This window comes from Choloepus didactylus, chromosome 15, assembly GCF_015220235.1.
Source record: "Choloepus didactylus isolate mChoDid1 chromosome 15, mChoDid1.pri, whole genome shotgun sequence".
NCBI classification, from domain to species: domain Eukaryota; kingdom Metazoa; phylum Chordata; class Mammalia; order Pilosa; family Megalonychidae; genus Choloepus; species Choloepus didactylus.
The window spans coordinates 36,421,743-36,449,155 of record NC_051321.1 but is presented as its reverse complement, the minus strand read 5'-3'; the positions used below and the strand labels follow the sequence as shown (position 1 = coordinate 36,449,155).

Here is a 27,413-nt window from a genome sequence, read left to right as displayed (position 1 = left end):
CCTAAAAGAACCCTATCAAGTTCAGCAAATGCCACGAGGCCAAAAACAACAGAAAATTATAAAGCGTATGAAAAAACCAGACGATATGGATAACCCAAGCCCAAGCACCCAAATCAAAAGACCAGAAGAGACACAACACCTAGAGCAGCTACTCAAAGAACTAAAGATGAACAATGAGACCATAGTACGGGATATAAAGGAAATCAAGAAGACTCTAGAAGAGCATAAAGAAGGCATTGCAAGACTAAATAAAAAAATGGATGATCTTATGGAAATTAAAGAAACTGTTGACCAAATTAAAAAGATTCTGGACACTCATAGTACAAGACTAGAGGAAGTTGAACAACGAATAAGTGACCTGGAAGATGACAGAATGGAAAATGAAAGCATAAAAGAAAGAATGGGGAAAAAAATTGAAAAAATCGAAATGGACCTCAGGGATATTATAGATAATATGAAACGTCCAAATATAAGACTCATTGGTACCCCAGAAGGGGAAGAAAAGGGTAAAGGTCTAGGAAGAGTATTCAAAGAAATTGTTGGGGAAAACTTCCCAAATCTTCTAAACAACATAAATACACAAATCATAAATGCTCAGCGAACTCCAAATAGAATAAATCCAAATAAACCCACTCTGAGACATATACTGATCACACTGTCAAACACAGAAGAGAATGAGCAAGTTCTGAAAGCAGCAAGAGAAAAGCAATTCACCACATACAAAGGAAACAGCATAAGACTAAGTAGTGACTACTCAGCAGCCACCATGGAGGCCAGTAGGCAGTGGCACGATATATTTAAAATTCTGAGTGAGAAAAATTTCCAGCCAAGAATACTTTATCCAGCAAAGCTCTCCTTCAAATTTGAGGGAGAGCTTAAATTTTTCACAGACAAACAAATGCTGAGAGAATTTGCTAACAAGAGACCTGCCCTACTGGAGATACTAAAGGGAGCCCTACAGACAGAGAAACAAAGACAGGACAGAGAGACTTGGAGAAAGGTTCAGTACTAAAGAGATTCGCTATGGGTACAATAAAGGATATTAATAGAGAGAGGGAAAAATATGGCAAACATAAACCAAAGGATAAGATGGACGATTCAAGAAATGCCTTCACGGTTATAACGTTGAATGTAAATGGATTAAACTCCCCAATTAAAAGATATAGATTCGCAGAATGGGTCAAAAAAAATAAACCATCAATATGTTGCATACAAGAGACTCATCTTAGACACAGGGACACAAAGAAACTGAAAGTGAATGGATGGAAAAAAATATTTCATGCAAGCTACAGCCAAAAGAAAGCAGGTGTAGCAATATTAATCTCAGATAAAATAGACTTCAAATGCAGGGATGTTTTGAGAGACAAAGAAGGCCACTACATACTAATAAAAGGGGCAATTCAGCAAGAAGAAATAACCATCGTAAATGTCTATGCACCCAATCAAGGTGCCACAAAATACATGAGAGAAACACTGGCAAAACTAAAGGAAGCAATTGATGTTTCCACAATAATTGTGGGAAACTTCAACACATTACTCTCTCCTATAGATAGATCAACCAGACAGAAGACCAATAAGGAAATTGAAAACCTAAACAATCTGATAAATGAATTAGATTTAACAGACATCTACAGGACATTACATCCCAAATCACCAGGATACACATACTTTTCTAGTGCTCACGGAACTTTCTCCAGAATAGATCATATGCTGGGACATAAAACAAGCCTCAATAAATTTAAAAAGATTGAAATTATTCAAAGCACATTCTCTGACAACAATGGAATACAATTAGAAGTCAATAACCATCAGAGACTTAGAAAATTCACAAATACCTGGAGGTTAAACAACACACTCCTAAACAATCAGTGGATTAAAGAAGAAATAGCAAGAGAAATTGCTAAATATATAGAGACGAATGAAAATGAGAACACAACATACCAAAACCTATGGGATGCAGCAAAAGCAGTGCTAAGGGGGAAATTTATAGCACTAAACGCATATATTAAAAAGAAAGAAAGAGCCCAAATCAAAGAACTAATGGATCAACTGAAGAAGCTAGAAAATGAACAGCAAACCAATCCTAAACCAAGTAGAAGAAAAGAAATAACAAGGATTAAAGCAGAAATAAATGACATAGAGAACAAAAGAACAATAGAGAGGATAAATATCACCAAAAGTTGGTTCTTTGAGAAGCTCAACAAGATTGACAAGCCCCTAGCTAGACTGACAAAATCAAAAAGAGAGAAGACCCATATAAACAAAATAATGAATGAAAAAGGTGACATAACTGCAGATCCTGAAGAAATTAAAAAAATTATAAGAGGATATTATGAACAACTGTATGGCAACAAACTGGACAATGTAGAAGAAATGGACAATTTCCTGGAAACATATGAACAACCTAGACTAACCAGAGAAGAAATAGAAGACCTCAACCAACCCATCACAAGCAAAGAGATCCAATCAGTCATCAAAAATCTTCCCACAAATAAATGCCCAGGGCCAGATGGCTTCACAGGGGAATTCTACCAAACTTTCCAGAAAGAACTGACACCAATCTTACTCAAACTCTTTCAAAACTTTGAAGAAAATGGAACACTACCTAACTCATTTTATGAAGCTAACATCAATCTAATACCAAAACCAGGCAAAGATGCTACAAAAAAGGAAAACTACCGGCCAATCTCCCTAATGAATATAGATGCAAAAATCCTCAACAAAATACTTGCAAATCGAATCCAAAGACACATTAAAAAAATCATACACCATGACCAAGTGAGGTTTCATTCCAGGCATGCAAGGATGGTTCAACATAAGAAAATCAATGTATTGCTACACATTAACAAATCAAAAGGGAAAAATAAAATGATCATCTCAATAGATGCTGAAAAAGCATTTGACAAAATCCAACACCCCTTTTTGATAAAAACACTTCAAAAGGTAAGAATTGAAGGAAACTTCCTCAATATGATAAAGAGCATATATGAAAAACCCACAGCCAGCATAGTACTCAATGGTGAGAGACTGAAAGCCTTCCCCCTAAGATCAGGAACTAGACAAGGATGCCCGCTATCACCACTGTTATTCAACATTGTGCTGGAAGTGCTAGCCAGGACAATCGGACAAGACAAAGAAATAAAAGGCATCCACATTGGAAAGGAAGAAGTAAACTGTCATTGTTTGCAGATGATATGATCTTATATCTGGAAAACTCTGAGAAATAGAAGATACAGCTACTAGAGCTAATAAATTTAGCAAAGTAGTGGGATACAAGATTAATGCACATAAGTCAGTAATGTTTCTATATGCTAGAAATGAACAAACTGAAGAGACACTCAAGAAAAAGATACCATTTTCAATAGCAACTAAAAAAATCAAGTACCTAGGAATAAACTTAACCAAAGATGTAAAAGACCTATATGAAGAAAACTACATAACTGTGCTAAAAGAAATAGAAGGGGACCTTAAATGATGGAAAAATATACAATGTTCATGGATAGGAAGGCTAAATGTCATTAAGATGTCAATTCTACCCAAATTCATCTACAGATTCAAGGCAATCCCAATCAAAATTCCAACAACCTACTTTGCAGACTTGGAAAAGCTAGGTATCAAATTTATTTGGAAAGGGAAGATGCCTCGAATTGCTAAAGACACTCTAAAAAAGAAAAACGAAGAGGGAGGACTTACACTCCCTGACTTTGAAGCTTATTATAAAACCACAGTAGTCAAAACAGGAAGATACTGGCACAAAGACAGACATATAGATCAATGGAATCGAATTCAGAATTCGGAGATAGACCCTCAGATCTATGGCCGACTGATCTTTGATAAGGCCCCCAAAGACACTGAACCAGGTCATAATGGTCTTTTCAGCAAATGGGGCTGGGAGACTTGGATATCCATATCCAAAAGAATGAAAGAGGACCCCTACCTCACACCCTACACAAAAATTAACTCCAAATGGATCAAAGATCTCAATATAAAAGAAAATACCATAAAACTCCTAGAAGATAATGTAGGGAAACATCTTCAAGACCTTGTATTAGGCGGCCACTTCCTAGACTTTACACCCAAAGCACAAGCAACAAAAGAAAAAATAGACAAATGGGAATTCCTCAAGCTTAGAAGTTTCTGTACCTCAAAGGAATTTCTCAAAAAGGTGAAGAGGCAGCCAACTCAATGGGAAAAAAATTTTGGAAACCATGTAGCTGACAAAAGACTGATATCTTGCATATATAAAGAAATCCTACAACTCAATGACGATAGTACAGACAGCCCAATTATAAAATGGGCAAAAGATATGAAAAGACAGTTCTCTGAAGAGGAAATACAAATGGCCAAGAAACACATGAAAAAATGTTCAGCTTCACTAACTATTAGAGATGCAAATTAAGACCACAATGAGATACCATCTCACACCAACTAGAATAGCTGTCATTAAAGAAACAGGAAACTACAAATGCTGGAGGGGATGTGGAGAAATTGGAACTCTTATGCATTGCTGGTGGGACTGTATAATGGTTCAGCCACTCTGGATGTCAGCCTGGCACTTCCTTAGAAAACTAGACATTGCATTACCCTTCGATCCAGCGACTGCACTTCTGGGTGTATACCCAGGAGATTTGAAAGCAGTGACACGAACAGATATCTGCACGCCAATGTTCATAGCAGCATTATTCACAATTGCCAAGAGATGGAAACAACTCAAATGTCCTTCAACAGATGAGTGGATAAATAAAATGTGGTATATACACATGATGGAATACTACGCGGCAGTAAAAAGGAACGATGCCGTGAAACATATGACAACATGGATGAACCTTGAAGACATAATGTTGAGCGAAATAAGCCAGGCACAAAAAGAGAAATATTATATGCTACCACTAATGTGAACTTTGAAAAATGTAAAACAAACGGTTTATAATGTAGAATGTAGGGGAACTAGCAAAAGAGAGCAATTAAGGAAGGGGGAACAATAATCCAGTAAGAACAGATAAGACATCATGGGTAAATTTAACGTTCTGGAAATGCCCAGGAATGACTATGGTCTGTTCATTTCTGATGGGTATAGTAGGAACAAGTTCACAGAAATGTTGCCGTATTAGGTTACTTTCTTGGGGTAGAGTAGGAACATGTTGGAAGTAAAGTAGTCATCTTAGGTTAGTTGTCTTTTTCTTACTCACTTGTTACGGTCTGTTTGAAATGTTCTTTTATTGTACGCTTTTTTAAATGTTTTTTATTTTTTTTATTTTTTATACAGTTGATTTAAAAAAAAAAAGGAAAAAAATATGCAGAGCCCCCTTGAGGAGCTGGTGGAGAATGCAGGGGTATTGGCCTGCCCCACCTCGATGGTTGCTAATATGCTCACAGACAGGGGACTGGTGGTTTGATGGGTTGAGTCTTCTACCACAGGACTTGCCCTTGGGAACACTGTTGCTGCAAAGGAGAGGCTAGGCCTCCCTATAATTGCACCTAAGAGCCTCCTCCCGAATGCCTCCTTGTTGCTCACATGTGGCCCTCTCTCTCTAGCCAAGCCAACTTGAAAGGTGAAATCACTGCCCTCCCCGCTACATGGGATCAGACACCCAGGGGAGTGAATCTCCCTGGCAACGTGGAATATGACTCCCAGGGAGGAATCTAGACCTGGCACCATGGGATGGAGAACATCTTCTTGACCAAAAGGGGGAAATAAAAGGAAATGAAATAAGCTTCAGTGGCAGACAGATTCCAAAACGAGCTGAGAAGTCACTCTGGTGGGCACTCTTATGCACAATATAGACAACCCTTTTTAGATTCTAATGAATTGGGGTAGCTGGTGGTGGATACCTGAAACTATCAAACTACAACCCAGAACCCATGAATCTTGAAGACAACTGTATAAAAATGTAGCTTATGAGGAGTGACAATGGGATTGGGAAAGCCATAAGGACCACACTCCCCTTTGTCTAGTTTATGGATGGATGAGTAGAAAAATGGGGGAAGGAAACAAACAAACAAACAGACAGACAAAGAACCCAGTGTTCTTTTTTACTTTAATTGCTCTTTTTCACTTTAATAATATTCTTGTGATTTTTGTGTGTGTGGTAATGAAGGTGTCAGGGATTGATTTTGGTGATGAATGTACAACTATGTAATGGTGCTGTGAACAATCAAATGTACGATTTGTTTTGTAAAAACAAAAACAAACAAACAAAAAGGAATGAAGTCCTAAAGCATGCAACAACATGGATGAACCTTGAGGACATAATGCTGAGTGAAATAAGTCAGACACAAAAGAACAAATATTGTATGATTTCACTAATATTAACTAATTATGATATGTAAATTCATAATCATAAAATCTAGAATATAGGTTACAAAGAGATAAAAAGAGGCTAGAGAATGGGGCACAGTTGCTTAATAAGTTCAGAATTTTTAAGTAGATTAACTTAAACGTTTGGAAATGGATAGAGGTAATGGCAGCCTGTCATTGGCATATAAGTAATAGTGCTGAATTGTCTGTGAATGTGGTTGAAAGGGGTTGGTTAGAGTTACGTATGCCACCAAAAGGAAAGCTAGAGGTTAAAATATGGGAATGTCTAACACAGTAAACCTTGTGGAGGACGATGTCTGTGATTAACACTACAAATATAAATAAGTTCTTTCATGAACCAGAACAAATGTATGACACTTTTACAAAATGTTAATAATAGAATGGTAATGTGGAGAAAATGAACTTATTGCAAACTACAGATTGTAGTTAAAAGTAATATTCTTTCATCAGCAGTGTGTACCACACCAATACTAGAGGTCAACAATAGAGGGGGATAAGAGGTATGGGATCCTTGGGTTTTCTTTTTATGTCTATTTGTTATTTTTCTTTTTGAAGTAACAAAAATGTTCTAAAATTGATTGTGGTGATGACTGCACAACTAGGTGATTATACTCCGAGCCACTGATTGGATACTCTGGGGATGGGTTATATGGTATGTGAATATATCTCAATAAAAGTTGCATTAAAAAAGAAAAAGAAAAGGACATGTAGATAGGGAAAGAAGAAGTCAATCACATTCAATGTTCTCATAGCAAAGGATCCTGAGAAAAGTAGATTTTAGACTTGTCCTCTGTGATACAGAGGAGATGGAAATAAACGTTGAATAGCAGTAGACAGTATCTAATATACTTTGGTTTTTGTGATTATGATCTGAAAATACTAAAAGCAGGACAACATTTATATAAAAAAAAATATATACATATATATATATATATATATATATATATATATATATATATAGTCCTCAGAAAATACCAGTGATCTAGTCCTAATGATATAAATGCAAACAGTTCCAAAAATATTTTTAAATATTGTTTTTATATGTTTGTATTATCAAAATAAAAGATTTTTTCAACTTAGATAGATTTATACTATTTTACTTTTAGAAGAATTACATTTTTAAATAATTCTTTAAAAAAGTAATGACTACCAATACAGTGAAATCATTTTTTGTCCAATAAATATTTTTTTTTAAATAAGGAAATTTAAATATTTTAGCATCCCTTTCCACTCTTAAAAATGTCCTAGGTCACCTTACTTATAACAAAACTCCGAATTTAATAACTTTTCAATAAGCAATGTTGACTCATTAGCTTCTTCATTCCTCTCTCTGAAATGCCACTTTTATAGCTGCCCAGTTATCTGAGACTTCTGAACTTTTTTGTGTTTCATCTTTCAGATTTGGAAGATTAGGATTCTATATAGGGCTGTAAGATTAGAATTGGCTGTTCATTCAGTGTTCCTGCTTTACCTATTGTTGAAATAATTTGTCTGTGTTATAGATTAGGAAATATCATGTTAGAAGTCAAAATGTGCAATTACATTTTTCTCAGCTTCATTTCACTTTCTGTCAAATGTTTCAGTGTGTTATCTTAAATATTTCAATCGTACCTAGATAACCAAATTCAAAAATTAAATACATCGATTATTTTTAAAAAGAGAAGAAAGATTTCAAATCAAATACCTAACCTTAAAACTGGAAGAACGGAGGAGCTAAGATGGCGGCATGGAGAGGAATAGAAGACTGTTAGTCTCCCCCGGAACAATTCATAAATGACCAAAAAACTAGTATATAACCTGGAATAACTGGGGGGAGACAAACGTGACTGTCCACTCATCATCCACCAACCTGAACTGGGAGGTATGCCCGAGATTGCAGCATAAAATCTGTAAGTAAAACTGCGGACCTGCACTGAGAGCCGAGAGCCCCTCCCTCACAGAAGTCTCACAGTGCTAGAGAGCAGTACTCTCTCAGCCCAGCTCCAACTGGGGTTTTAATGTTACCTGCTCAATACAAACAGCAAATCCTCAACAAGCAGACAGAAGCTTTTGGTGACAAGTGACCTTGGGAGAGTCAGGGGACATATCTGTCTCAGGACGGGGAGCCCAGAGGATCGGGTGCTATCTCTGGCTGAGGGTGAATCTGGAAGCTTTTCTGTCCCTTTCTCTCTCTGTGGAGAAAACCTCAGCCGTTTTCAGCCAGCAGCGCTTTGCAGTAAAGACAGCCTCAGCCATTTTAAAATAAAAACACTTTGATCAGCAGAATCAGAGAAACAAAGAACTTGTTGATATTCAGATGACCTCTCTGGAGGGGGCATAGCTTCCCAAGAGGAAAGGGAGGGGCCCAGCTCTACTGCCCTCCTTTCCAGAACCAGACCCCAAAGCCTGGTGGAGGAGAATCACAGGCCACACCCTCTTACACAGGTGGTGACAGGTTGACAGGTGCACCTGTCGGGCAGAAAAGCACAGATGTATCAATCCTCTAAGAAAAACCATCAGGGAAACCAGATACTGAATATTTCCTCCTTCTGTGACCTGAGCCTGTTCTTGTCTGGGAAAACCTGACTGGGGTGGCCTAGGAGGTCACATGCCTAGACAACAGAAAACTACAACCTACACTAAGAAAAACGAAGCCATGGCCCAGTCAAAGGAACAAACGTACACTTCAACTGAGATACAGGAATTTAAACAACAAATGCTAAATCAATTCACAAAGTTTAGAGAATATTTTGCAAAAGAGATAGAGGCTGTAAAGAAAACACTGGGCATACCTAAGGCAGAAATTGAAAGTTCAAAAAAACAACTAGTAGAATCTATGGAAATGAAAGGCACAACACAAGAGACGAAAGACACAAAGGAAACATACAACAGCAGATCCCAAGAGGCAAAAGAAAACACTCAAGAACTGGAGAACAAAACACCTGAAAGCCTACATGCAAAAGGAGCAGATGGAGAAAAGAATGAAAAAAATATGAGAAACGTCTCCAGGAACTTAAAGATGAAACAAAGTACAAGAATGTATGTATCATTGGTGTTCCAGAAGGATAAGAGAAGGGAAAAGGGGCAGAGGCAATAATAGAGGAAATAATCAATGAAAATTTCCCACCTCTTGTGAAAGACATAAAATTACAGATCCAAGAAGCGCAGCATACTCCAAACAGAATAGATCTGAATAGGCCTATGCCAAGACACTTAATAATCAGATTATCAAATGTCAAAGACAAAGAGAGAATCCTGAAAGCAGCAAGAGAAAAGCAATCCATCACATACAAAGGAAGCTTAATAAGACTATGTGCAGATCTCTCAGCAGAAACCATGGAGGCAAGAAGGAAATGGTGTGATATATTTAAGATACTGAAAGAGAAAAACCGCCAACCAAGAATCCTATATCCAGCAAAGCTGTCCTTCAAATATGAGGGAGTGCTCAAAATATTTTCTGACAAACAGACAATGAGAGACTTTGTGAACAAGATACCTGCCCTACAGGAAATACTAAAGGGAGCACTACAGAGTGATAGGAGAAGACAGGAGTGAGTGGTTTGGAATACAATTTTGGGTGATGGTAGCACAGCCATGTAAGTACACTGAACAAAGATAACTATGAATATGGCTGAGAGAGGAAGGTTGGGAGCATGTGAGATACCAGAAGAAAGGAAGAAAGATAAAGAATGGGACTGTGTAACTTGGTGAAATCTAGAGTGTTCAACAATTGTGATAAAATGTACAAATATGTTCCTTTATGAGGGAGAACAAGCAAATGTCAACCTTGCAAGGTGTTAAAAATGGGGAGGCATTGGGGGAGGGATGCAATCAACGTAAACTAGAGACTGTAACTAATAGAATCATTGTATTATGCTTCCTTTAATGTAACAAAGGCGATATACCAAGGTAAATGCAGATAAGAGGGGGGGATAGGAGAGGCATGTTAGACACTTGACATTGGTGGTATTGTGTGACTCTTTACTCTACTTTGATTTAAGGTTACTTCTCCTTTTGCCACTTCCTAGCTGTCATTTTTTTTTCCCTCTTTCTTTTGCCTCTCTACTTTCTTTGACTCTCCCTCCTGCCTTGTGGAAGAAATGTAGATGCCCTTATATAGGTAGTGGTGAAGGTGGTGAACACATAAATATGTGACCATACAGAGAACCATCTATTGTCTACTTAGGATGGAATATATGGTGTGTGAACAAAACCATCTTAAAAAAAAAAAAAATGGGTTGATGACAAAACCTCAAGGGCAATATACTGAGTGAAATAAGCCAGACCCATAAGGACAAATATTGCAGGGTCTCACTGATAAGAACTAATTATAATATGTAAACTCATAGACATGAAATATAAGGTACCAAGATACAGAACAAGGCTAAAGAATGGGGAGTGGTTGCTTAGTATGAGCAGAATGTTCAACTAGGATGAACTTAAATGTTTGGAAATGAACAGAGGTGTCAATAGCAAGATGTGAAAATAACTAACAGTGCCGAATGGCGCGTGAATGAGGTGGAAAGGGGAAGCTCAGAGTCATATATGTCACCAGAAGGAAAGATGGAGATCAAAAGATGGGAATGTATAAAACTGAATCCTATGGTGGGCAATGTCCATGATTAACTGTACAAATTTAGAAAACTCTTCCATGAACCAGAACAAATGTATGACAACACAACTAGAAGTTAATAATAGAGGGGCATATAGGGAAGAAATATATACCTATTGCAAACTATATACTACAGTTAGTAGTATTCAACATTCTTTCATAAACAAATGTATTATACCAACACTACGAGTCAACAATTGAGGGGGGTTGGTTAGGGATATGGGAAGATTCGAGTTTTCTTTTCTTTTTTTTTTTTTTTCTTTTTACATCTTCCACTTTATTTCTTATCTGGAGTAATGAAAAGGTTCTAAAAATAGAACAAAAATTAAGTGTGGTGATGGATGCACAGCTGTATGAGGGTACTAGGGGCAAAGATTGCACACTTTGGATCTTTGGATAATTGTATGGTATCTGAACAATCCCAATAAAAATTAAAAAAAAAAAAAAAAAAAACAGAAACTGGAAGAACAAGAAAAAGAAGTGCAAACTAAACCCGAAGTGAGTAGAAGGAAGGAAACAACAAAGTTTAGAGCAGAGATAAATGAAATAGAGGAAAAAAAATAGAGAAAATCAACAAGTTGGTTCTTTGAAAAGATAAAAAAAAATGGACAAACCTTTAGCTAGATTGATGAAGAAAAAAGAGGACACAAATGATAAACCAGAAATGAAAGGTGGGGGCATTACTGCTGACCCCACTGAAATAAAAAGGACTATAAGAGGGTAGTCTGAACTGTACCCCAACAAATTACATAACTAGATGAAATGTTCAAATTCCTAGAAACACAAACTACCCACAATGATTCAAAAAGAAATAGAAGATCTCAGCAAACCAATAACTAGTAAAGAGATTAAATCAATAATCAAGAACATCCCAACAAAGAAAAGCCCAGTACCAGATTGCTTCACAGGGGAATTTTACCAAACATTTCAGGAAAATTTAACACCAATCCTGCTCAAACTCTTCCAAAAACTTGAAGAGGAGGGGACACTTGGGAACACTCCCTAATTCATTGTACAAGGTCAACATTCCCCTTACACCAAAGCCAGATAAAGATACCACAAGAAAAGAAAATTACAAACATCTCTTAGGAATACAGATGCAGAAATCCCCAACAAAATATTAGCAAACCAAATCCAATAGCACATTGAAAGAATTATGCACCATGATCAAGTGGAACTTAATCCCAAGTATGCAAGAGAGGTTCAGTATAAGAAAATCAATTAATGTAATACACACCACATTAACAGAATAAAAGAAAAAAAACACACGATCATCTGAATTGATGCAGAAAAGGCATTAACAAAATCCAGCACCCCTTCTTGATAAAAACACTTGGAAAACTAGGAATAGAAGGAAACTTCTTCAATATGAAAAAGGCATTTATGAAAAACCCACAGCTAACATCGCATTTAATGGTGAAAGACTGAAAGTTTTCAAAATTACAAATGTTGGAGAGGTTGTGGAGAAATAAGAACGCTTATTCATTGCTGGTAGGAACGTAAAATGGTACAGCAGCTGAGGAAGACAGTTTGGCAGTTCTTCATAAAATTAAGTATAGAATTATTATATGACCAAGCAATCTCACTTCTAGGTATGTACCCAAAAGAACTCAAAGCAGGGACTTCAACACATATTTACACACTGACGTGCATAGCAGCATTATTCACAACTGCCAAAAGATGGAAGCAACCCACATGTCTATCAACCAATGAATGGATAAACAAAATTAGTATATACACACAATGGAGTATTATTCAGCCATAAAAAGGAATGGATAAATGTGACAACATGGATGAACGAACCTTGAAGACATTATGTTGAATGAAATAAGCCAGAAACAAAAGAACAGTATTGTATGATCTCATTGATATGAAATAATTAGAATATGCAAACTCAGAGTCAGTATCTAAAATACAGGATTACCAGGGGATGGGGTGGGAGTAGGGAATAGGGAATTAAGGCTTAAAATGCGAAGAATTTCTAGTTGGGATGATGGAAAAGCATTTGTAATGGATGGTGTTGGTGGCACAATATTGTGAAAGTAATTATCAGCACCAAATTACATATTTGAATCTGGTTAAAAGGGGAAAATTTAGGTTTTTTATATGGTACTAGAATAAAAATTAATTAAAAAAAAAAAAATCCATGGAACTGCACAACCCAAACAGTGACCCCTAAGCTAAACAATGGCCTAGTTAATAGCATAATTATAAAAATGTACTTTCATCAATTATAACAATATACCACAACAATGCAAGGTATTAATAATAAGGTGGTATATGGGTACCCTGTATTTTATTCATGATTTTTCTAAAAACCCACAACTTCTCAAATTTAAAAAAAAAAAAAAGGCAAATGAAAGACCTAATTTTGCTCCCATAGCTCCAAAATAAACCAGCTCTGCCACTAGAATTCCTACCTTCTAGCATCAGATGAGGCCCTTGATTTATAGAATTTTCTAAGTGCAAGGAACTCATTAGTAAGACATACCACTTAAGCTCTGCTATGCCAGTCACTTTGTATAGATTATCTCCACTCTTTGCAACCATGAAACATAGACATTACTACTACTACTTCACAAACAAGAAAATTGAAATTTGGAAAGATTAAGTTGTTTGCCAAGAAAATGTGGAAGGTTTAAACTTTGAACAATATATTAGTAACTACAGTTTCTCTTTCAGCAAACTTGATATGAGACCAAAATCAGAGAAATTCTCCACACACTTGGATCCTCCTGTTTAATGCTGAAAATCCAAGAGAGCCTCCACTGTTTTCAGTGAGATGCAGTAGTATGGAGATCACCACTGAGGTTCCACAGACAAGCTTGCTTTCTTGGCTAAGCCAAAACTTGGGTCAATAAGAGCCAAAAATTAAATGAGATTCTTAGCAATATTCCCCAATGATTTTACAACCACAATCATATCCCTAAAGCCCTGTCGCTCTTTCCCTGCCTTCAGGCACCTGTCGCATAAGGTGCTTCTTTTTTGCTGACTCTGGCATATTGTGAACATGCTGGAACAGCTCTTTCAGTGCTTCTTCAGTACGCTGCTGGGTTTCCTCCTGTTGAGAGCAGAAATCTCTGTTCCGTTTCTGAGATTTTGCATGACATGAAGCTATCAGATCAAGGTCATCCTAGAGAAAATTTAAAATAAAAATGAATTAATATACCCTGCCAGCTTTGTTTTCAAGTTCCCACAAAAGCCTGGAGCAAAAAAAAAAGGGGGGGGGGGCGATAGAAGGGAACATGGCATATTCCTATATCCAGGAACAATAATAATCTTAATATTATTATCAGATAAAGAAGAAGAAACTACCATTACAGGTTACATTAATAGCCCCACTCCCATGACCTGCCCAGAAAACTCTACATTTGTTCATAATATTGCCACCGAGGGTATATTTGCACAAGAGTTCAGTTTTCAAAACATCCTTTAATCTCATGTAATCCTTATCGTTATCCTATGAGGTAAATAAGGAAGTATCATCATTCTCATTTGATAGAAGAAAAAAATTGAGGTTAAGCAATAAGTTTAAAGTCATCTGGAGACTCATGTGACAGACCCTCCCTGGAGCTCAAGTGCACTGGTTCTTGGCTAGTGCTCTTTCCCATACATGACAACATGATGTGACAACTACACAGCAATGGTAGATAAACAAAAACAGCAGCTCTCTAAGAAAAACCACACTCCAGCTAAACTAGTAGAGATCAAATACTAACTGTTTCCTGGTCATACCAAATGGTTGCTGAACACTCGTGGTCACACTGAATGTTTGAGAAGAAACAAACTAAGGGAGAAGAAAATTTAGCATAAGACAACTTGTTTGTAACTAAGTAGGCTAAATAGAAATCATCAAAAAGTGCTTAGTTTTTTTTTTTTAATTTCTCACCCAATAATGTGACAACAATCATATGTAATCTTTCTGTCAATAAGCATCACACATTTTCCCTCTCAAAACTCATGTGGTCTCAAGTCTTTTAGCTATTTGATAGTTTTACCTTACACTGAACCTGAAAAAGAATTTATTACATGAAACTATACTTTCATTATTGTAAAATATTTAATACAGTTGCTATTTACAGATTGTTTCTATCATATGCTATAAGAAAACATAAGGGCTTATGAGAAGTTTAAGCACAGAGTCTATGCAATCATTCATATATAGAGGACACCATCAATCAGTGGAAACCTCTGAAAGTAGACAAGGGTAGTATACAGAAGGACATTTTTTTTTGACATGTAACTTTCTTTTTCTCAGTCTTTTTCCTTATCTCAAAACGACTAATAATTCTGAACTATAACACTAAGAACTTTTTATCTTTCATGGCTTTACTTTGACTTCATGCTCTTTTTAAAACTCCACTAACATTAATGAACTCTGTTTCCTTGTTTGGGCTGAAAGCAATTTCCTATTCTTACCTTTGATGCTTGAGTTCTGGAGCCCAAATAGTGCAATCTGGCACATTCCCGAATGTAAGCAGGAGCCTGAGCAGGATATTAAAAAGAAAAAGAGCAAGCAGTTAGTTGCATCTGAAATTATTTCATCCCACAAAGAAAGCGGTTTCCAAAATGATCTGACTGGTAGATTACTGACTGAAAAAAAAAAAACTTAGCTAATCTGATGGAAAAACTGTGAAAAGAAATCAGTGTAGCTGTTGTTTTAAAAATTAAATATGGCATGTATTTACTCATATAAGCCATCAGCAAAAATACAGATATTTGTAATAATACTTATAATTGACAAGAACCACCCCAAGAATCCTTACAAATTATAAATGATCCCCAAATCACATTTTAGAATCATCGTATAGAAGATACCATTTAAAATGGAGTACTAATACTGTGGAATACTAAGAGATAAGGGAGAACTTAGTTCACTGATACATGGTCAAGAGTTCTATGAACAATACCCTGATACAGTCCTAGCAGGAGGGTAAAATAATGCAACCAAAATGGAGAAGAATTTGGCAGTATCTAATAAGATTACATTTGCATTTACACTTTTAACCCAGAAATCCTACTCAGGGATTTCTCCAGAAATTCAAAACACATTTGCCTAAGATTAATCAAATGACTGAACACAACCTAAATGTCCATCAATAAGGGACTGGTTGAACGAACTTTGGAACACCCATACAATGCAGTATTATGCAGTTGTGCCAGTTTGGATGTATTATATCCCCCAAAACGACATTATCTTTGATGCAGTCTTGTGTAGGCAGATGTATTTAGTGTTGATTAAGTTGTAATTCTTTGACTGAGTGTTTCCATGGAGATGAAACAACCCAACTGCAGGTGATAACTCTGATTGGATAATTTCCATGGAGGTGTGGCCCCGCCCATTCATCATGGGCTTTGATGAGTTTACTGGAGCACTATATAAGATCAGACAGAAGGAGCAAGCTTGCTACAGCCAAGAGAGACACTTTGAAGAATGCAAAAGAGCTGAGAGAGGAGCTGCAGCTTACAGAGACATTTTGGAGATGGCCGTTGAAAGCAGACTTTTGCTCCAGAGAAGCTAAGAGAGGACAAATGCCCCAAGAGTAACTAAAAGTGACATTTTTGAGGACCTACAGCCTAGAGAGGAACATCCTGGGAGAAAGCCATTTTGAAACCAGAACTCTGGAGCAGAGGCCAGCCATGTGCCTTCCCAGCTAACAGAGGTTTTCCGAATGCCATTAGCCATCCTCCAGTGAAGATACCCGATTGCTGATGCCGTTACCTTGGACACTTTATGGCCTTCAGACTGTAACTTTGTAACCAAATAAACCCCCTTTATAAAAGCCAATCCATTTCTGGTGTTTTGCAAAATGGCAGCATTAACAAACCAGAACAGCAGTCATTAAAAAAAGGAAAAAAGAAAGAAGAAAGAAGCACTTTATGAACTGATATGTAGTAATTTCCAGGATCTATTGTTAAATAAAAAAAGGAACAGTAGAAGTAAAACTGCCATTATTTGCAGATGATATGATCTTACATTTAGAAAATCCTGAGAATTTGACAACAAAGCTATTTGAGCTAATAAAAAAATTCAGCAGAGTGGTGAGATATAAGATTAATGCATAAAAGTCAGTACTGTTCCTATATACTAGTAATGACCTAACTGAAGAAGCAATAAAAAAAAAAGTCCATTCACAATAGCAACTAAAAAAATCAATTACCTAGGAATAAACTTAACCAAGGATGTAAAAGACCTCTACACAGAAAATTACAAAACTTTACTAAAATAAATAAAATAGGACCTAAAAAGGTAGGAAAATATTCCATGCTCAATTCTACCCAAATTGATCTACAGATTCAACGCAATTCCAATCAAAATTCCAACAACCTACTTTGCAGACTTGGAAAAGCTAGTTATCAAATTTATTTGGAAGGGAAGGGGGCCTTGAATTACCAAAAACATCCTAAAAAAGAACAAAGTGGGAGGACTTACATTTCCATACTTTGAAGCATACTATAAAGCCAAAGTGGTCAAAACAGCATGGTACTGGCACAAAGACAGACACATTGGTCAATGGAATTGAATTGAGAGTTCAGAAACAGACCGCCAGATTCACAGTCAACTGATTTTTGATAAGGCCCCCAAATCCACAGAACTGGGACAGAATGGTCCCTTCAACAAATGGGGCTGGGAGAACTGGATATCCATAACCCAAAGAATGAAAGAGGGCTCCTACCTCACACCCTATACAAAAATTAACTCAAAGTGGATCAAAGACCTCAAGAAAAGAGACAGCACAATAAAACTCTTAGAAGATAATATAGGGAAACATCTTCAGGATCTAGTAATAGGAGGTAGCTTCTTAGACCTTACACCCAGAGCACAAGCAACAAAAGAAAAAAATAGATTAATGGGAACTCCTCAAAATCAAAAGCTTCTGGGCTTCAAAAGACTTTGTCAGAAAGGTGAAGAGGCAGCCAACTCAATGGGAGAAAATATTTGGAAACCATATATCTGATAAGAGATGATATCCTGCATATATAAAGAAATCCTACAACTCAACAAAAATAGTACAGACAGCCCAATTATAAAATGGGCAAAAGGCTTTTTTCCGAAGAGGAAATACAAATGGCTAAAAAACACATGAAAAAATGTTCATCTTCACTAGCTATTAGGGAAATGCAAATCAAAACCACAATGAGATACCATCTCACCAATAAGAATGGCTGCCATTAAACAAACAGAAACATTAAATGCTGGAGAGGATGTAGAGAAACTGGAACTTTTATTCATTGCTGGTGGGACTGTATAATGGTACAGCTGCTGTGGAAGACAGTTTGGCAGTTTATCAGAAAACAAGATATTGAATTACCCTATGATCCTTCTCGGTAGATTTGAAAGCAATGACACAAACAGACATCTGTACACCAATGTTCATAGCGGCATTGTTCACAACTGCCAAGAGATGGAAACAATCCAAGTGTCTTTCAACATGTGGAATAACATAATAATCAATAAGAGTGAATAAACAAAACATGGCATATACATACAATGGAATACTATGCAGCAGTAAGAAGGAGCAAGGTCCTGAAACATATGGTACATGGATGAACTTTGAGAATATAATGCTGAGTGAAATAAGTCAGACACAACAGGAGAGATATCATATGTTACCACTTCTATGAACTCCCTGAACAATGAAAAAGCGACATCTTATAATGTAGAATACTGGGGACCTAGTGATAGACAGAAGATAGTGAGGGAGAATGATAATCTAGTATCTTCAGAATATGGTGAATTCAAAGGTATGGAAATGGATAGGGGTGACAATTGTTTGTTAATGGGATTATAAATATCAGAGCTATATTGAAAGCAAATAGGATTGAAAGAGGTTGTTTAAAGCATATATCCCACAGATCAGTATTACAAATACAGATAGGTGCTTACATGATATACCTCTAAGGTACAGCACTAGTACAAAGAGTTGACAACAGAACAGTATATGGGAAAAATCTATACTGCATATTAGGGACTATAATTAATAGGAATATCATACTAGTACCACATAAATACTAGGGACAAATAATTAAGAGCTGAAAAGAGCTATGAGGTGGTTTGGGTCATGAGAATTGTTAAAATGGAGAGTGATGAGGATTGTACAATTAAGTGATAATAATGTGAGATACGGATGGATTATCATGGACATAACATATACTGTGTGAACTTAGGAACCCCTACTTTACAAGTCAAGCCCTGGATCTTGAGGCTTGCTCTGGTGATACATGGTTGTAAAGGGGAGGCTAAGCCCACCTATAATTATGCCTAGGAGTCACCTCCAGAGAACCTCTTTTGTTGCTCAAGTGTGGATTTTCTCTTTGTAAGCCTAATTCTGCAAGTAAATTCATCACCCTCCCCCCAATGTGGGACAGTACTCCCCAGATGAATGAGTCTCCCTGGTGACGTGGGACATGGATTTCAGGAATGAGCCTGACCCTGGCATGGAGGGATTGAGAATGCTCTTTTGACCAAAAGGGGGAAAAGAAAGGAAACAAAATAAGATTTCAGTGGCTAAGAGAATTCAAATAGAGTTGAGAGTCTGTCCTGGAGGTTACTCCTATGCAAGCTTCAGCTAGATAAGCCAAATAACCACAGTATGATAAACCCAAGTCAACAGTAGTCCCAAAAACCCTAAAGAACTCCCAGATCCCCATCTGGGACTCAAAGTTTCACTCGCTAAGTTTATTCTTCAGAAACTTAAATCCTCCAGGGAACCCTATGCCCAAAAGCCAGAAGCAAGAGCCTTATCAAGAACATCAACCAGATGTTCTTTTCCAATAATGTCGACAGTCCTTTTCAACATGAACAAATTCGGGTGCTCACTGCCTAGACATCCCTGAAGATCGGGTAAGTGATTAAACTAGAGGAAGGGGTAGCAATAAACAAGATGGAATTTAACAAAAGATTATGAATACTGAATATACAATTTTCTTCTTCTTAGTTCAGGGTATTAGAATAGCTAAAAGGAAAGAAATGAAATGGTGGAACTGTAACCCACAGCATCCTTTGAAATTTGTTCTATAGTTACTTGTTAAATTGTAATTTGAAAGTGATCATCTTTTTGTATATATATTAATTTTGCAATAAGGAAACAATTGAAACTATGGTATTGCAGCTCATAACATTTTTGGAAAATTTCTATATAACCACTTGTTAAACATTGAAACATATTACCTTTTTGCATATATGTTATATTTCACAATAAGGAAATAACCGAACTGTGGAACTGTAACGTATAACATTCTTTGAAATTTGCTCTCTAACTACTTGTTAAATTTCACTTGGAAAGTTATCACTTCTATGTATATATGTTATATTGTACAATAAAAAAACATGATTAAAAAAAAAGGAACAGTATATAAAGGACTTGTGTAAGAAAGAAGAAATAAGAATATACTCACATACTTGAAACATTTAATTGTTTTACAAAAAGGAACATAAAGAGTATAAACAAGAAAATAATGAAAATGATTAGCCTATAGGAAGCAGGGGGAGGGGAAGAATGGGATAGAGGAATAGGAAAGGGATTGAGATTTCCCTAAGTATATCTTTTATGTAGTTTTGATTTTTGAACCATGTAAACATTCTACAGATTCAAAAAATATAATTAAATACAAAAGGAAAAGAAAGGCAAACCCTAAAATTGAACACAAACAGGAAAAAATGAACATATTTATATGTCAAATGAATAACAAGAACAGAGAGAAAGGAATAATTACATATAATTTTTGAACACACATGCTGACAATATATCCTTAGTGGAATATATTCAAGGGAAAAGGAACTACAAGGAAATCTTAAACTTCAGTCAGTAGTAACAGTTGTATTATTTTGAAAATAACTTATGTATATTATAGGGTAAAGCAAATTAACATATATAAATGCTATTGAAATCTAGATTTTGCAGTGCAAGGAAAAAAAAAGAGAGATACAAACATAAAGTAAAAGAAGTCAGGAAAAAGACCTGTCACGGTAAATCTGAATTAGAAATATTAATATGAATATATTTTTTAATTAAAAAAAAAAATCTACTTCTTTGCCCTGAAAGAAACTGAAGTAATGACACTCCAGAAGCAAAGAGTATACCTAGTGTCACTCAAAGAAACCAGGGCTCCTTGGACCAAGAAAATAATTGATTCCAGGTCAAGACAGAGCAAGTACAAAGTTAACTGGGGTCATTTTATGCCAGAAAGCAAAGAAGCACTTAAACACTAATGGAGTCTTGTCAGAAAGACACAAGTGCCAGCTTGCAAGGGAACGATGTGAATATCAAAATTACTAAAATTGACTAACACTTAGAATAAATAAAAATCCATGAGTCTACAGTGATACTAATAAAAGAGAGCAAGAGTCAGACAAAAGGAAATCTCTTCTCCAAAAAAGAAAGTCAGCTAATAAAACTAGATGACAGAATTAGAAAATCACTGTTTTGCAATACCCAATGTAATAACTGATTCCAGAGAGATTATCAGTGGATGTTAAAACTTAGGAAATCACCCTGCAGGTTACTTACTAATTGCAAAAAGAAAAATGCACCTAGCAGTTAGCAAAATTAGCATCATTAAGAGTGAGACAATCTGACATTCTGTGCCTCCCAAAGTGATGCAATATGATGCAATATGGTGTACCCAAAAGTCATCTATGAAGTATCTTTGCCCAAAATGCTTAACTTGATCTAATCAAGCCTCTAAAACTAACTTCCAGTTTACAGGAAGTAAGTACATGGAAGGAAAGAGAGAAACAAGGTAAATTACCTTCAGAAAATAAGACAAATCTAGAATTTGAGCCATTCTACAACACAATTGGCCTGAATGCTTCAAAAAAATCAATGACATGAAAAAAAAAAATTATTCCAGATTAAAAGTGACACAATAATCATAAGCAATATATAAACTTTGATTGGCTTATGCTGGGGGGAAAAAAAGCAGCTATAAAATACATTCTTGGGACAATTGGGGAAATTTGAATATATACTGGACATTAGATGATATGAAATTCTTTTTAATTTTCTTAGATGTGGTAATGGTGCTGTGTCTAGAAGGAGAAACTATTCTTAGGAGATGCATGCTTAAGTATTTAGGGGTGAAGTATCATGATGTGTGTAACTTACATTCAATGATTCAGCCAAAAAAAAAGGCATGAATATATATATATGGAGAGAGACATAAAGCAACTATGGCAAAATGGTAACATGTATTTAATCTGAGGGAGTGTTCACTTTCCTACTCTTTCAACTTTTCTCCATAGAGAACAGAGGGTACAAAATGAAAGACGTCAGACCCTCAAAATTCTACTGGCAGGAAGCACGCGGAAGCAGACTCAGCCACCAGCAGGTGCTACCTTTCATGAAAAAGAAAGGATGACTCAGAGGGTGGAACAAATTGCCCAAAGGGCAGAGCCCTACTCAGCCTCAAGGCACCTTCCTACTCCTCCTTACCTAGGTTGTTCTCCCTGGGTTTTGCCCAATCGGTTTACAGTCCCAGTCAGTCCCTTTCTCATGTAATCATCTTCAATAGCCCTGCTTAGGGTCCTACTTTACTCCATCTTCCTGGTCCTGTTACCACTCAAATCCCATGACTCACTTACCTTAAAAAGTTTCTGGGAGTGTTTAATCATAAAAGCCATCCCATTGTTTAACTTTGCGATATTCCCTTGAAGGTCATTTGCAGTGACCTATGCAGAGAAGAAGAAATTTTTTAAAAGAGCATTAACAGCTGGGAAGTGGAAGGCAGATGCAACATTTACTTACCAATAGGCTTATTCTTTCAAATGTATGATCATTTCTATCTCTAATAAAGGTAACTTTAATATAACGTTTAATTTTGGAAAGGCTTTTTGGTTCAGCGGGTTTTCACTGGATATGACATAATCTGGGAGGAACCATGTGCTCTTGGAACCACCAAGAATCCTTGAGAACCAATCTCCATTTCAGAATTCTGCTTGAAAATTAGACATGTAAGCAAAATTGCTAAATTAGAACTGAATGGGATTCAAAATGGGCAGGAAGAACAGCATCTGGACAAGCTGTCAAGGATACTGCCTCTTCAGAGAAACAAGTTTATCCAAAGACGGAAGAGAAGTGTCCCTTTCAATTGATAACAAAAATGACATCTATTTCTTAAAAACATTGATTCCCTTCTCTTGTTTCTCCAGCCTCTTTTTCAAGCACTTCAGCACCTCCACTATCGCAAAGCCCTCATTCTCAACATGAATCTTTGTTACCTTATCTATGTGATTTAACCAAGACCCATTAAATACTTCTTTTTGTAGCCATATTTTACTCATTCCTTTTCAATAGTCTTGGTTAGCTGGTTCTAAAATTCCTCTGCTATGAGGCTTGATTTCCTCAATATGAACAAGCATTAGTGTATCTTCCCCATCCCCCCACCCTACCCCCCCCCACACACACACTTTTCTCTGGGCAAAGGCTCTTAATCGTAGTCAGTGCTGTATATTATTTTTTTTAAATATCCCACACAACTTCTCTCCATTACCTTCCTTTTCTCATTTCTTAGAACCCCTGAAATCTTTTATAAATCACCATAACCATTTCTATTATTTTTCCAACAACCTGTGAGATAAGTGGTAAAAGTTCTATTATGCCCGGTTTACAGAGAATGAGCCTAAGTATAACTGGTTTGTAGCTTCCAACACAGGTATCCTGGCTCCCAGTTCCATCATACAGTAAAACCTGTATAATGGATGGGCGGGGATATGAAGCTATGTGCTTCTAAGTCAAGAATTAGTTCAAGAAACTTTAGATAATTTCTTTCTCACGTAAGTCACTGAGAATGCCAAAGTCAGTAATAAAAAGCTTGGTGACACTATCCCTAAGATCATACAGCTCTCTCTTTCTAAGTTTATACATATCACGCAATCTTCAGAAATTAACTTGATGTTCCTAGGAAGGCTTTCATAGTAAGAAGGAATGTACAATGACCAACCAAAATAAGTACTCTAGTTTATCTGGTATCTATAGTTCTCCACTAAGATTTTCCACTAACAGATGGCCACTCAAGTTTACCAGAGATCGATTCACAAGTGAGGTTAACAGGAACTGGCCCCCTCAGGTTTGATAACTCTTAAATGAACTATTAAAATAAGTTCCTAACATAGTAAAGCTGAAGACTAGACCTTGGACCCATGATAACCTCAGCAAGGTACAGCAACAGGATGAAGCCCAGCCCAAGAAAACCAAGCAGCCTTGACTTTTCCCCACAGTTTCCCTCAATACTCACATTTTTTGGCCACAGGACATGGGGTGCAAACATAAGGGCAAGGTTATAGGCAGACATCTTATTCTTGTCTTGTTTCTTTGCTGTCTGGTACAGGAGATCAAGCAATAACTTCAGCAAGTTACGATTGGGTGGAGGGAGAATGAGGAAGAGCAACTGAAGAGCCTCAATTTGGCGCTCCTTATCTGGAACATTTGTCTTGTTTCCTTTATCATCAAACTGCATCAAATCTTGAGGACAAAACAGATTATTGCAAAGAAGGGAGAAAATATCATCAAAAAAAGAAATCAAAGCTCCTACTATTATCCCCCTCTCAACTCCCATGAAAAAGGAAAAAAGAATCACACATAAAAATTCAGATTATAGCAAAATGTAATAAAACGATGTCCATACAACTCAACAACAGAAAAACAAATAACCCAATTTAAAAATGGCCAAAGGATCTGAATCAAAATTTTTCCAGCAAACATAAATGGCCAATGAAACATGAAAAGATGTTCAGCATCATTAGCCATCAGAAAAATGTAAATCAAAACCATAATTAGATAATACTTCATACCCATTAGGTAGCTATATTCAAAAAGACTAACAAAAACATGTGTTGGAGAAGATGTGGAAAAAACTGAACCCTCCTACACTGCTGGTGGGAATGTAAAATTGTGCAACCACTTTGGAAAACAGTTTGGCAGCTCCTCAGAGTTAAATAGGGTTACTATTTTACCCAGCACTTTTACTTTTAGGTAAATACCCAAAAGAAATAAAAACATGTCCACACAAAAAACACACATGAATGTTCAAAGCAGGATTATTCATAACAACCCAAAAATGGAAATATCCCAATGTCCACCAACTGATAAATACGGTACATTCATACAATGGAATAGTGGTGATAGCTGCACAACTCTGTGAATATACTAAAAAACAGTGACAATTGTACACTTTAAAAGAATGAATTTTATGGTATGTAAATTACATGAAAAAAATACACACATACATAAGTATACATACATACATACCTGTGCATAATGAAAAAAAGTAAAAAATCAATCCATATATAAGTCTTGCCTAGATTCCCTGAACTGGCTATGATTTGGATATCCATATCTGACTTTAATGACAAGTTATTTGCTCTAGGAACACTTTACTAATTAACTTTTTAACTTTGATAATGCCCCCTTCACTTTTCCCCACCTAGAGATATTTCACTGCTAAAAGAAAACTGAGAGTAAATCATGCCCTGATGATAGGATGATTCCAGGTAGCCCCTGGGATAAGAATCATTGTTCCTCCTTTAAAAAACTACACAGCTTATCAATAAAAACAGTCCCCTGGATGCTCAGAATTTCACAGGACACTAATAACCATTTGGGTATAGTTTACATAGACCTGAAAATGATTACAGTGTGTTAGCATTAATAACAATTCCAGGTTTAGGAAAGGCAGGTGAATGTTCCCTGTTAATGTGAAAATGAAAACAAAAATTCCTCCCAGATGTCAGCAAGGCAAATTAAAAGTTACAATGGTACCCCACCTCAACATGATCTCAACAGTGAATTATGGGGTAGGGTAGGGTAGGATTTAAAATACTGCACTAAATGAACTCAACAGGAAAATGAACATCACAACAACCTTCACAATAAAAATAATTCATCAATATTTTCCAAATCTTTTTCAAAGATCTACCAATTTTATTTCTCCAAAAAATACTAGTAAAATTAAATAACATTGCAGTAATAGTTACTCATTTGTATCATCTGGATTGCTAAAAAAAATCTGATATTATTAGATTTCAGAAATTCAAAGCTAGTTTTTTTTTTTAAGGGACTTAAAAACTATTCAAGAGAAAACAAATCTTATTTTTTTTCCCCTTAAAATTAGAAGAAAGAGGAAAGAAATGCTCAAGAGCAGAAAACTAACTAAATTCAGTATGGTTTTGAGGCTGTGTGCACTTAGAGCTCCTAGAAGTATAACAGCTGTACAATTTAAGAATGGATTCTCTATCATACAGGCATAAAAGAGTAAGGAAATTATGAACTGAAAATGGAATAATCTCTGAGATTGAGAGACATTAAATAAAAAAAGCAAACCACAGAACCCTACATATAATACCCTTACAGTAAAAAAAGGAGAAAAGGAACATATCTATTTGTTTGAAAGTGTATAAAATGTCTCTGGAAGGATATCTTAGAAATCCTTCTCTGGGAAAGAAAACTGGGTGCTGGGGAACAGGGATGAGACAAAGGCTTTTTACTATCTACTCCTTTGAACCATGTGAATGTATTGCCTACTCAGAAAACAGAATTATTTTTAAAAAATAAATTTCCAAGAGCACAGTTGAACTCAACTGAAGCTTAACACTTAGCAAAAAGCTCCAAACCAAGGCAAACATACCAAACTCGTAACCAGCTCAGACATGTGAATCAAGCCAATGAAAAGCAGACATTTGCAAAGCAACTACAATGTTCAGAGCACCATGCTAGGATCCATCAGTGAATCAAAAATAAATAAAACCCAGACCTTACCTTCAAAGAAGTTTATTTAGCAAGAAAAACATTTGATTAAATCAAACATAACTAGCCAATACTTCTAAGTACCCAAATGAGCCCAGAAATATCATGAAGTCTTAACCTCTATTCATAGAAGTACTGCTGTAGGTTAAAAGCAACAGAAAACTCCAAAGAACTTTACTAAATAGAAAGAAATATTTTTATCTCTCTTTCTCACTTTCTATACTCACCAGCAATTTTGAGGTGTGCATGGAAATGTTTGTGTGTCAGCAAGGGCTCTGGTAACTCTCCTAGAAACATCTTCAGCAAGGTGGCAATGTCATTTGAGTGAAACTCCCCTGATTCCAAGTCAATGTCAGTTCCATTATTGAGAGCATCCCTTAAAATCTGCTGTCGGACACTGTTCCCTGGTACTCTAAACAAACCCTCTACTCGCAAGTCTGTTTAGCAGAGAAGAAAACAGAGAACAAGCAATAAAGAAACAAAAAGAGAAATTATGATTAAAATAAACAGCCTAAAAGACTCTTTACAAAGACCTTCAGGGAGGTTTTAGCCTTTTATCCCGGAGTTGTTCAAAACCTGCTGGGCCCTCTGAGGGAACACAGCTGAACATCCCTGAGCAGCTGGAGAAATCCCAGACTAGAAGATAGTCCTCCCAGGAGTCATTCAACCTCCTGGGGGTATATCTGGAGATTCTGAATTTAACCTAATCAGTGGTTGCAAAGAGCTTGGAAAATAAGTTAGAAAAGAAGCCAAATCTCTC

The 27,413-nt window shown here is 36.3% G+C and overlaps 1 protein-coding gene across 2 annotated transcripts in view; it reads right to left on the bottom strand.

Moving 5' to 3' along the window:
• ARHGAP19 (Rho GTPase activating protein 19) overlaps positions 1-27,413 on the bottom strand; it is a 156,250-nt gene that overhangs the window by 26,970 nt on the left and 101,867 nt on the right. For both annotated transcript variants that reach the window (XM_037804259.1, XM_037804258.1), the window contains exons 4-8: positions 26,881-27,090; positions 24,147-24,373; positions 22,495-22,581; positions 15,330-15,395; positions 13,873-14,043 (exon numbers count right to left, since the gene is read on the bottom strand). In XM_037804259.1, coding sequence (XP_037660187.1) covers positions 13,873-14,043; positions 15,330-15,395; positions 22,495-22,581; positions 24,147-24,373; positions 26,881-27,090 — 761 coding nt within the window. The remainder of the gene's footprint in view (positions 1-13,872; positions 14,044-15,329; positions 15,396-22,494; positions 22,582-24,146; positions 24,374-26,880; positions 27,091-27,413) is intronic.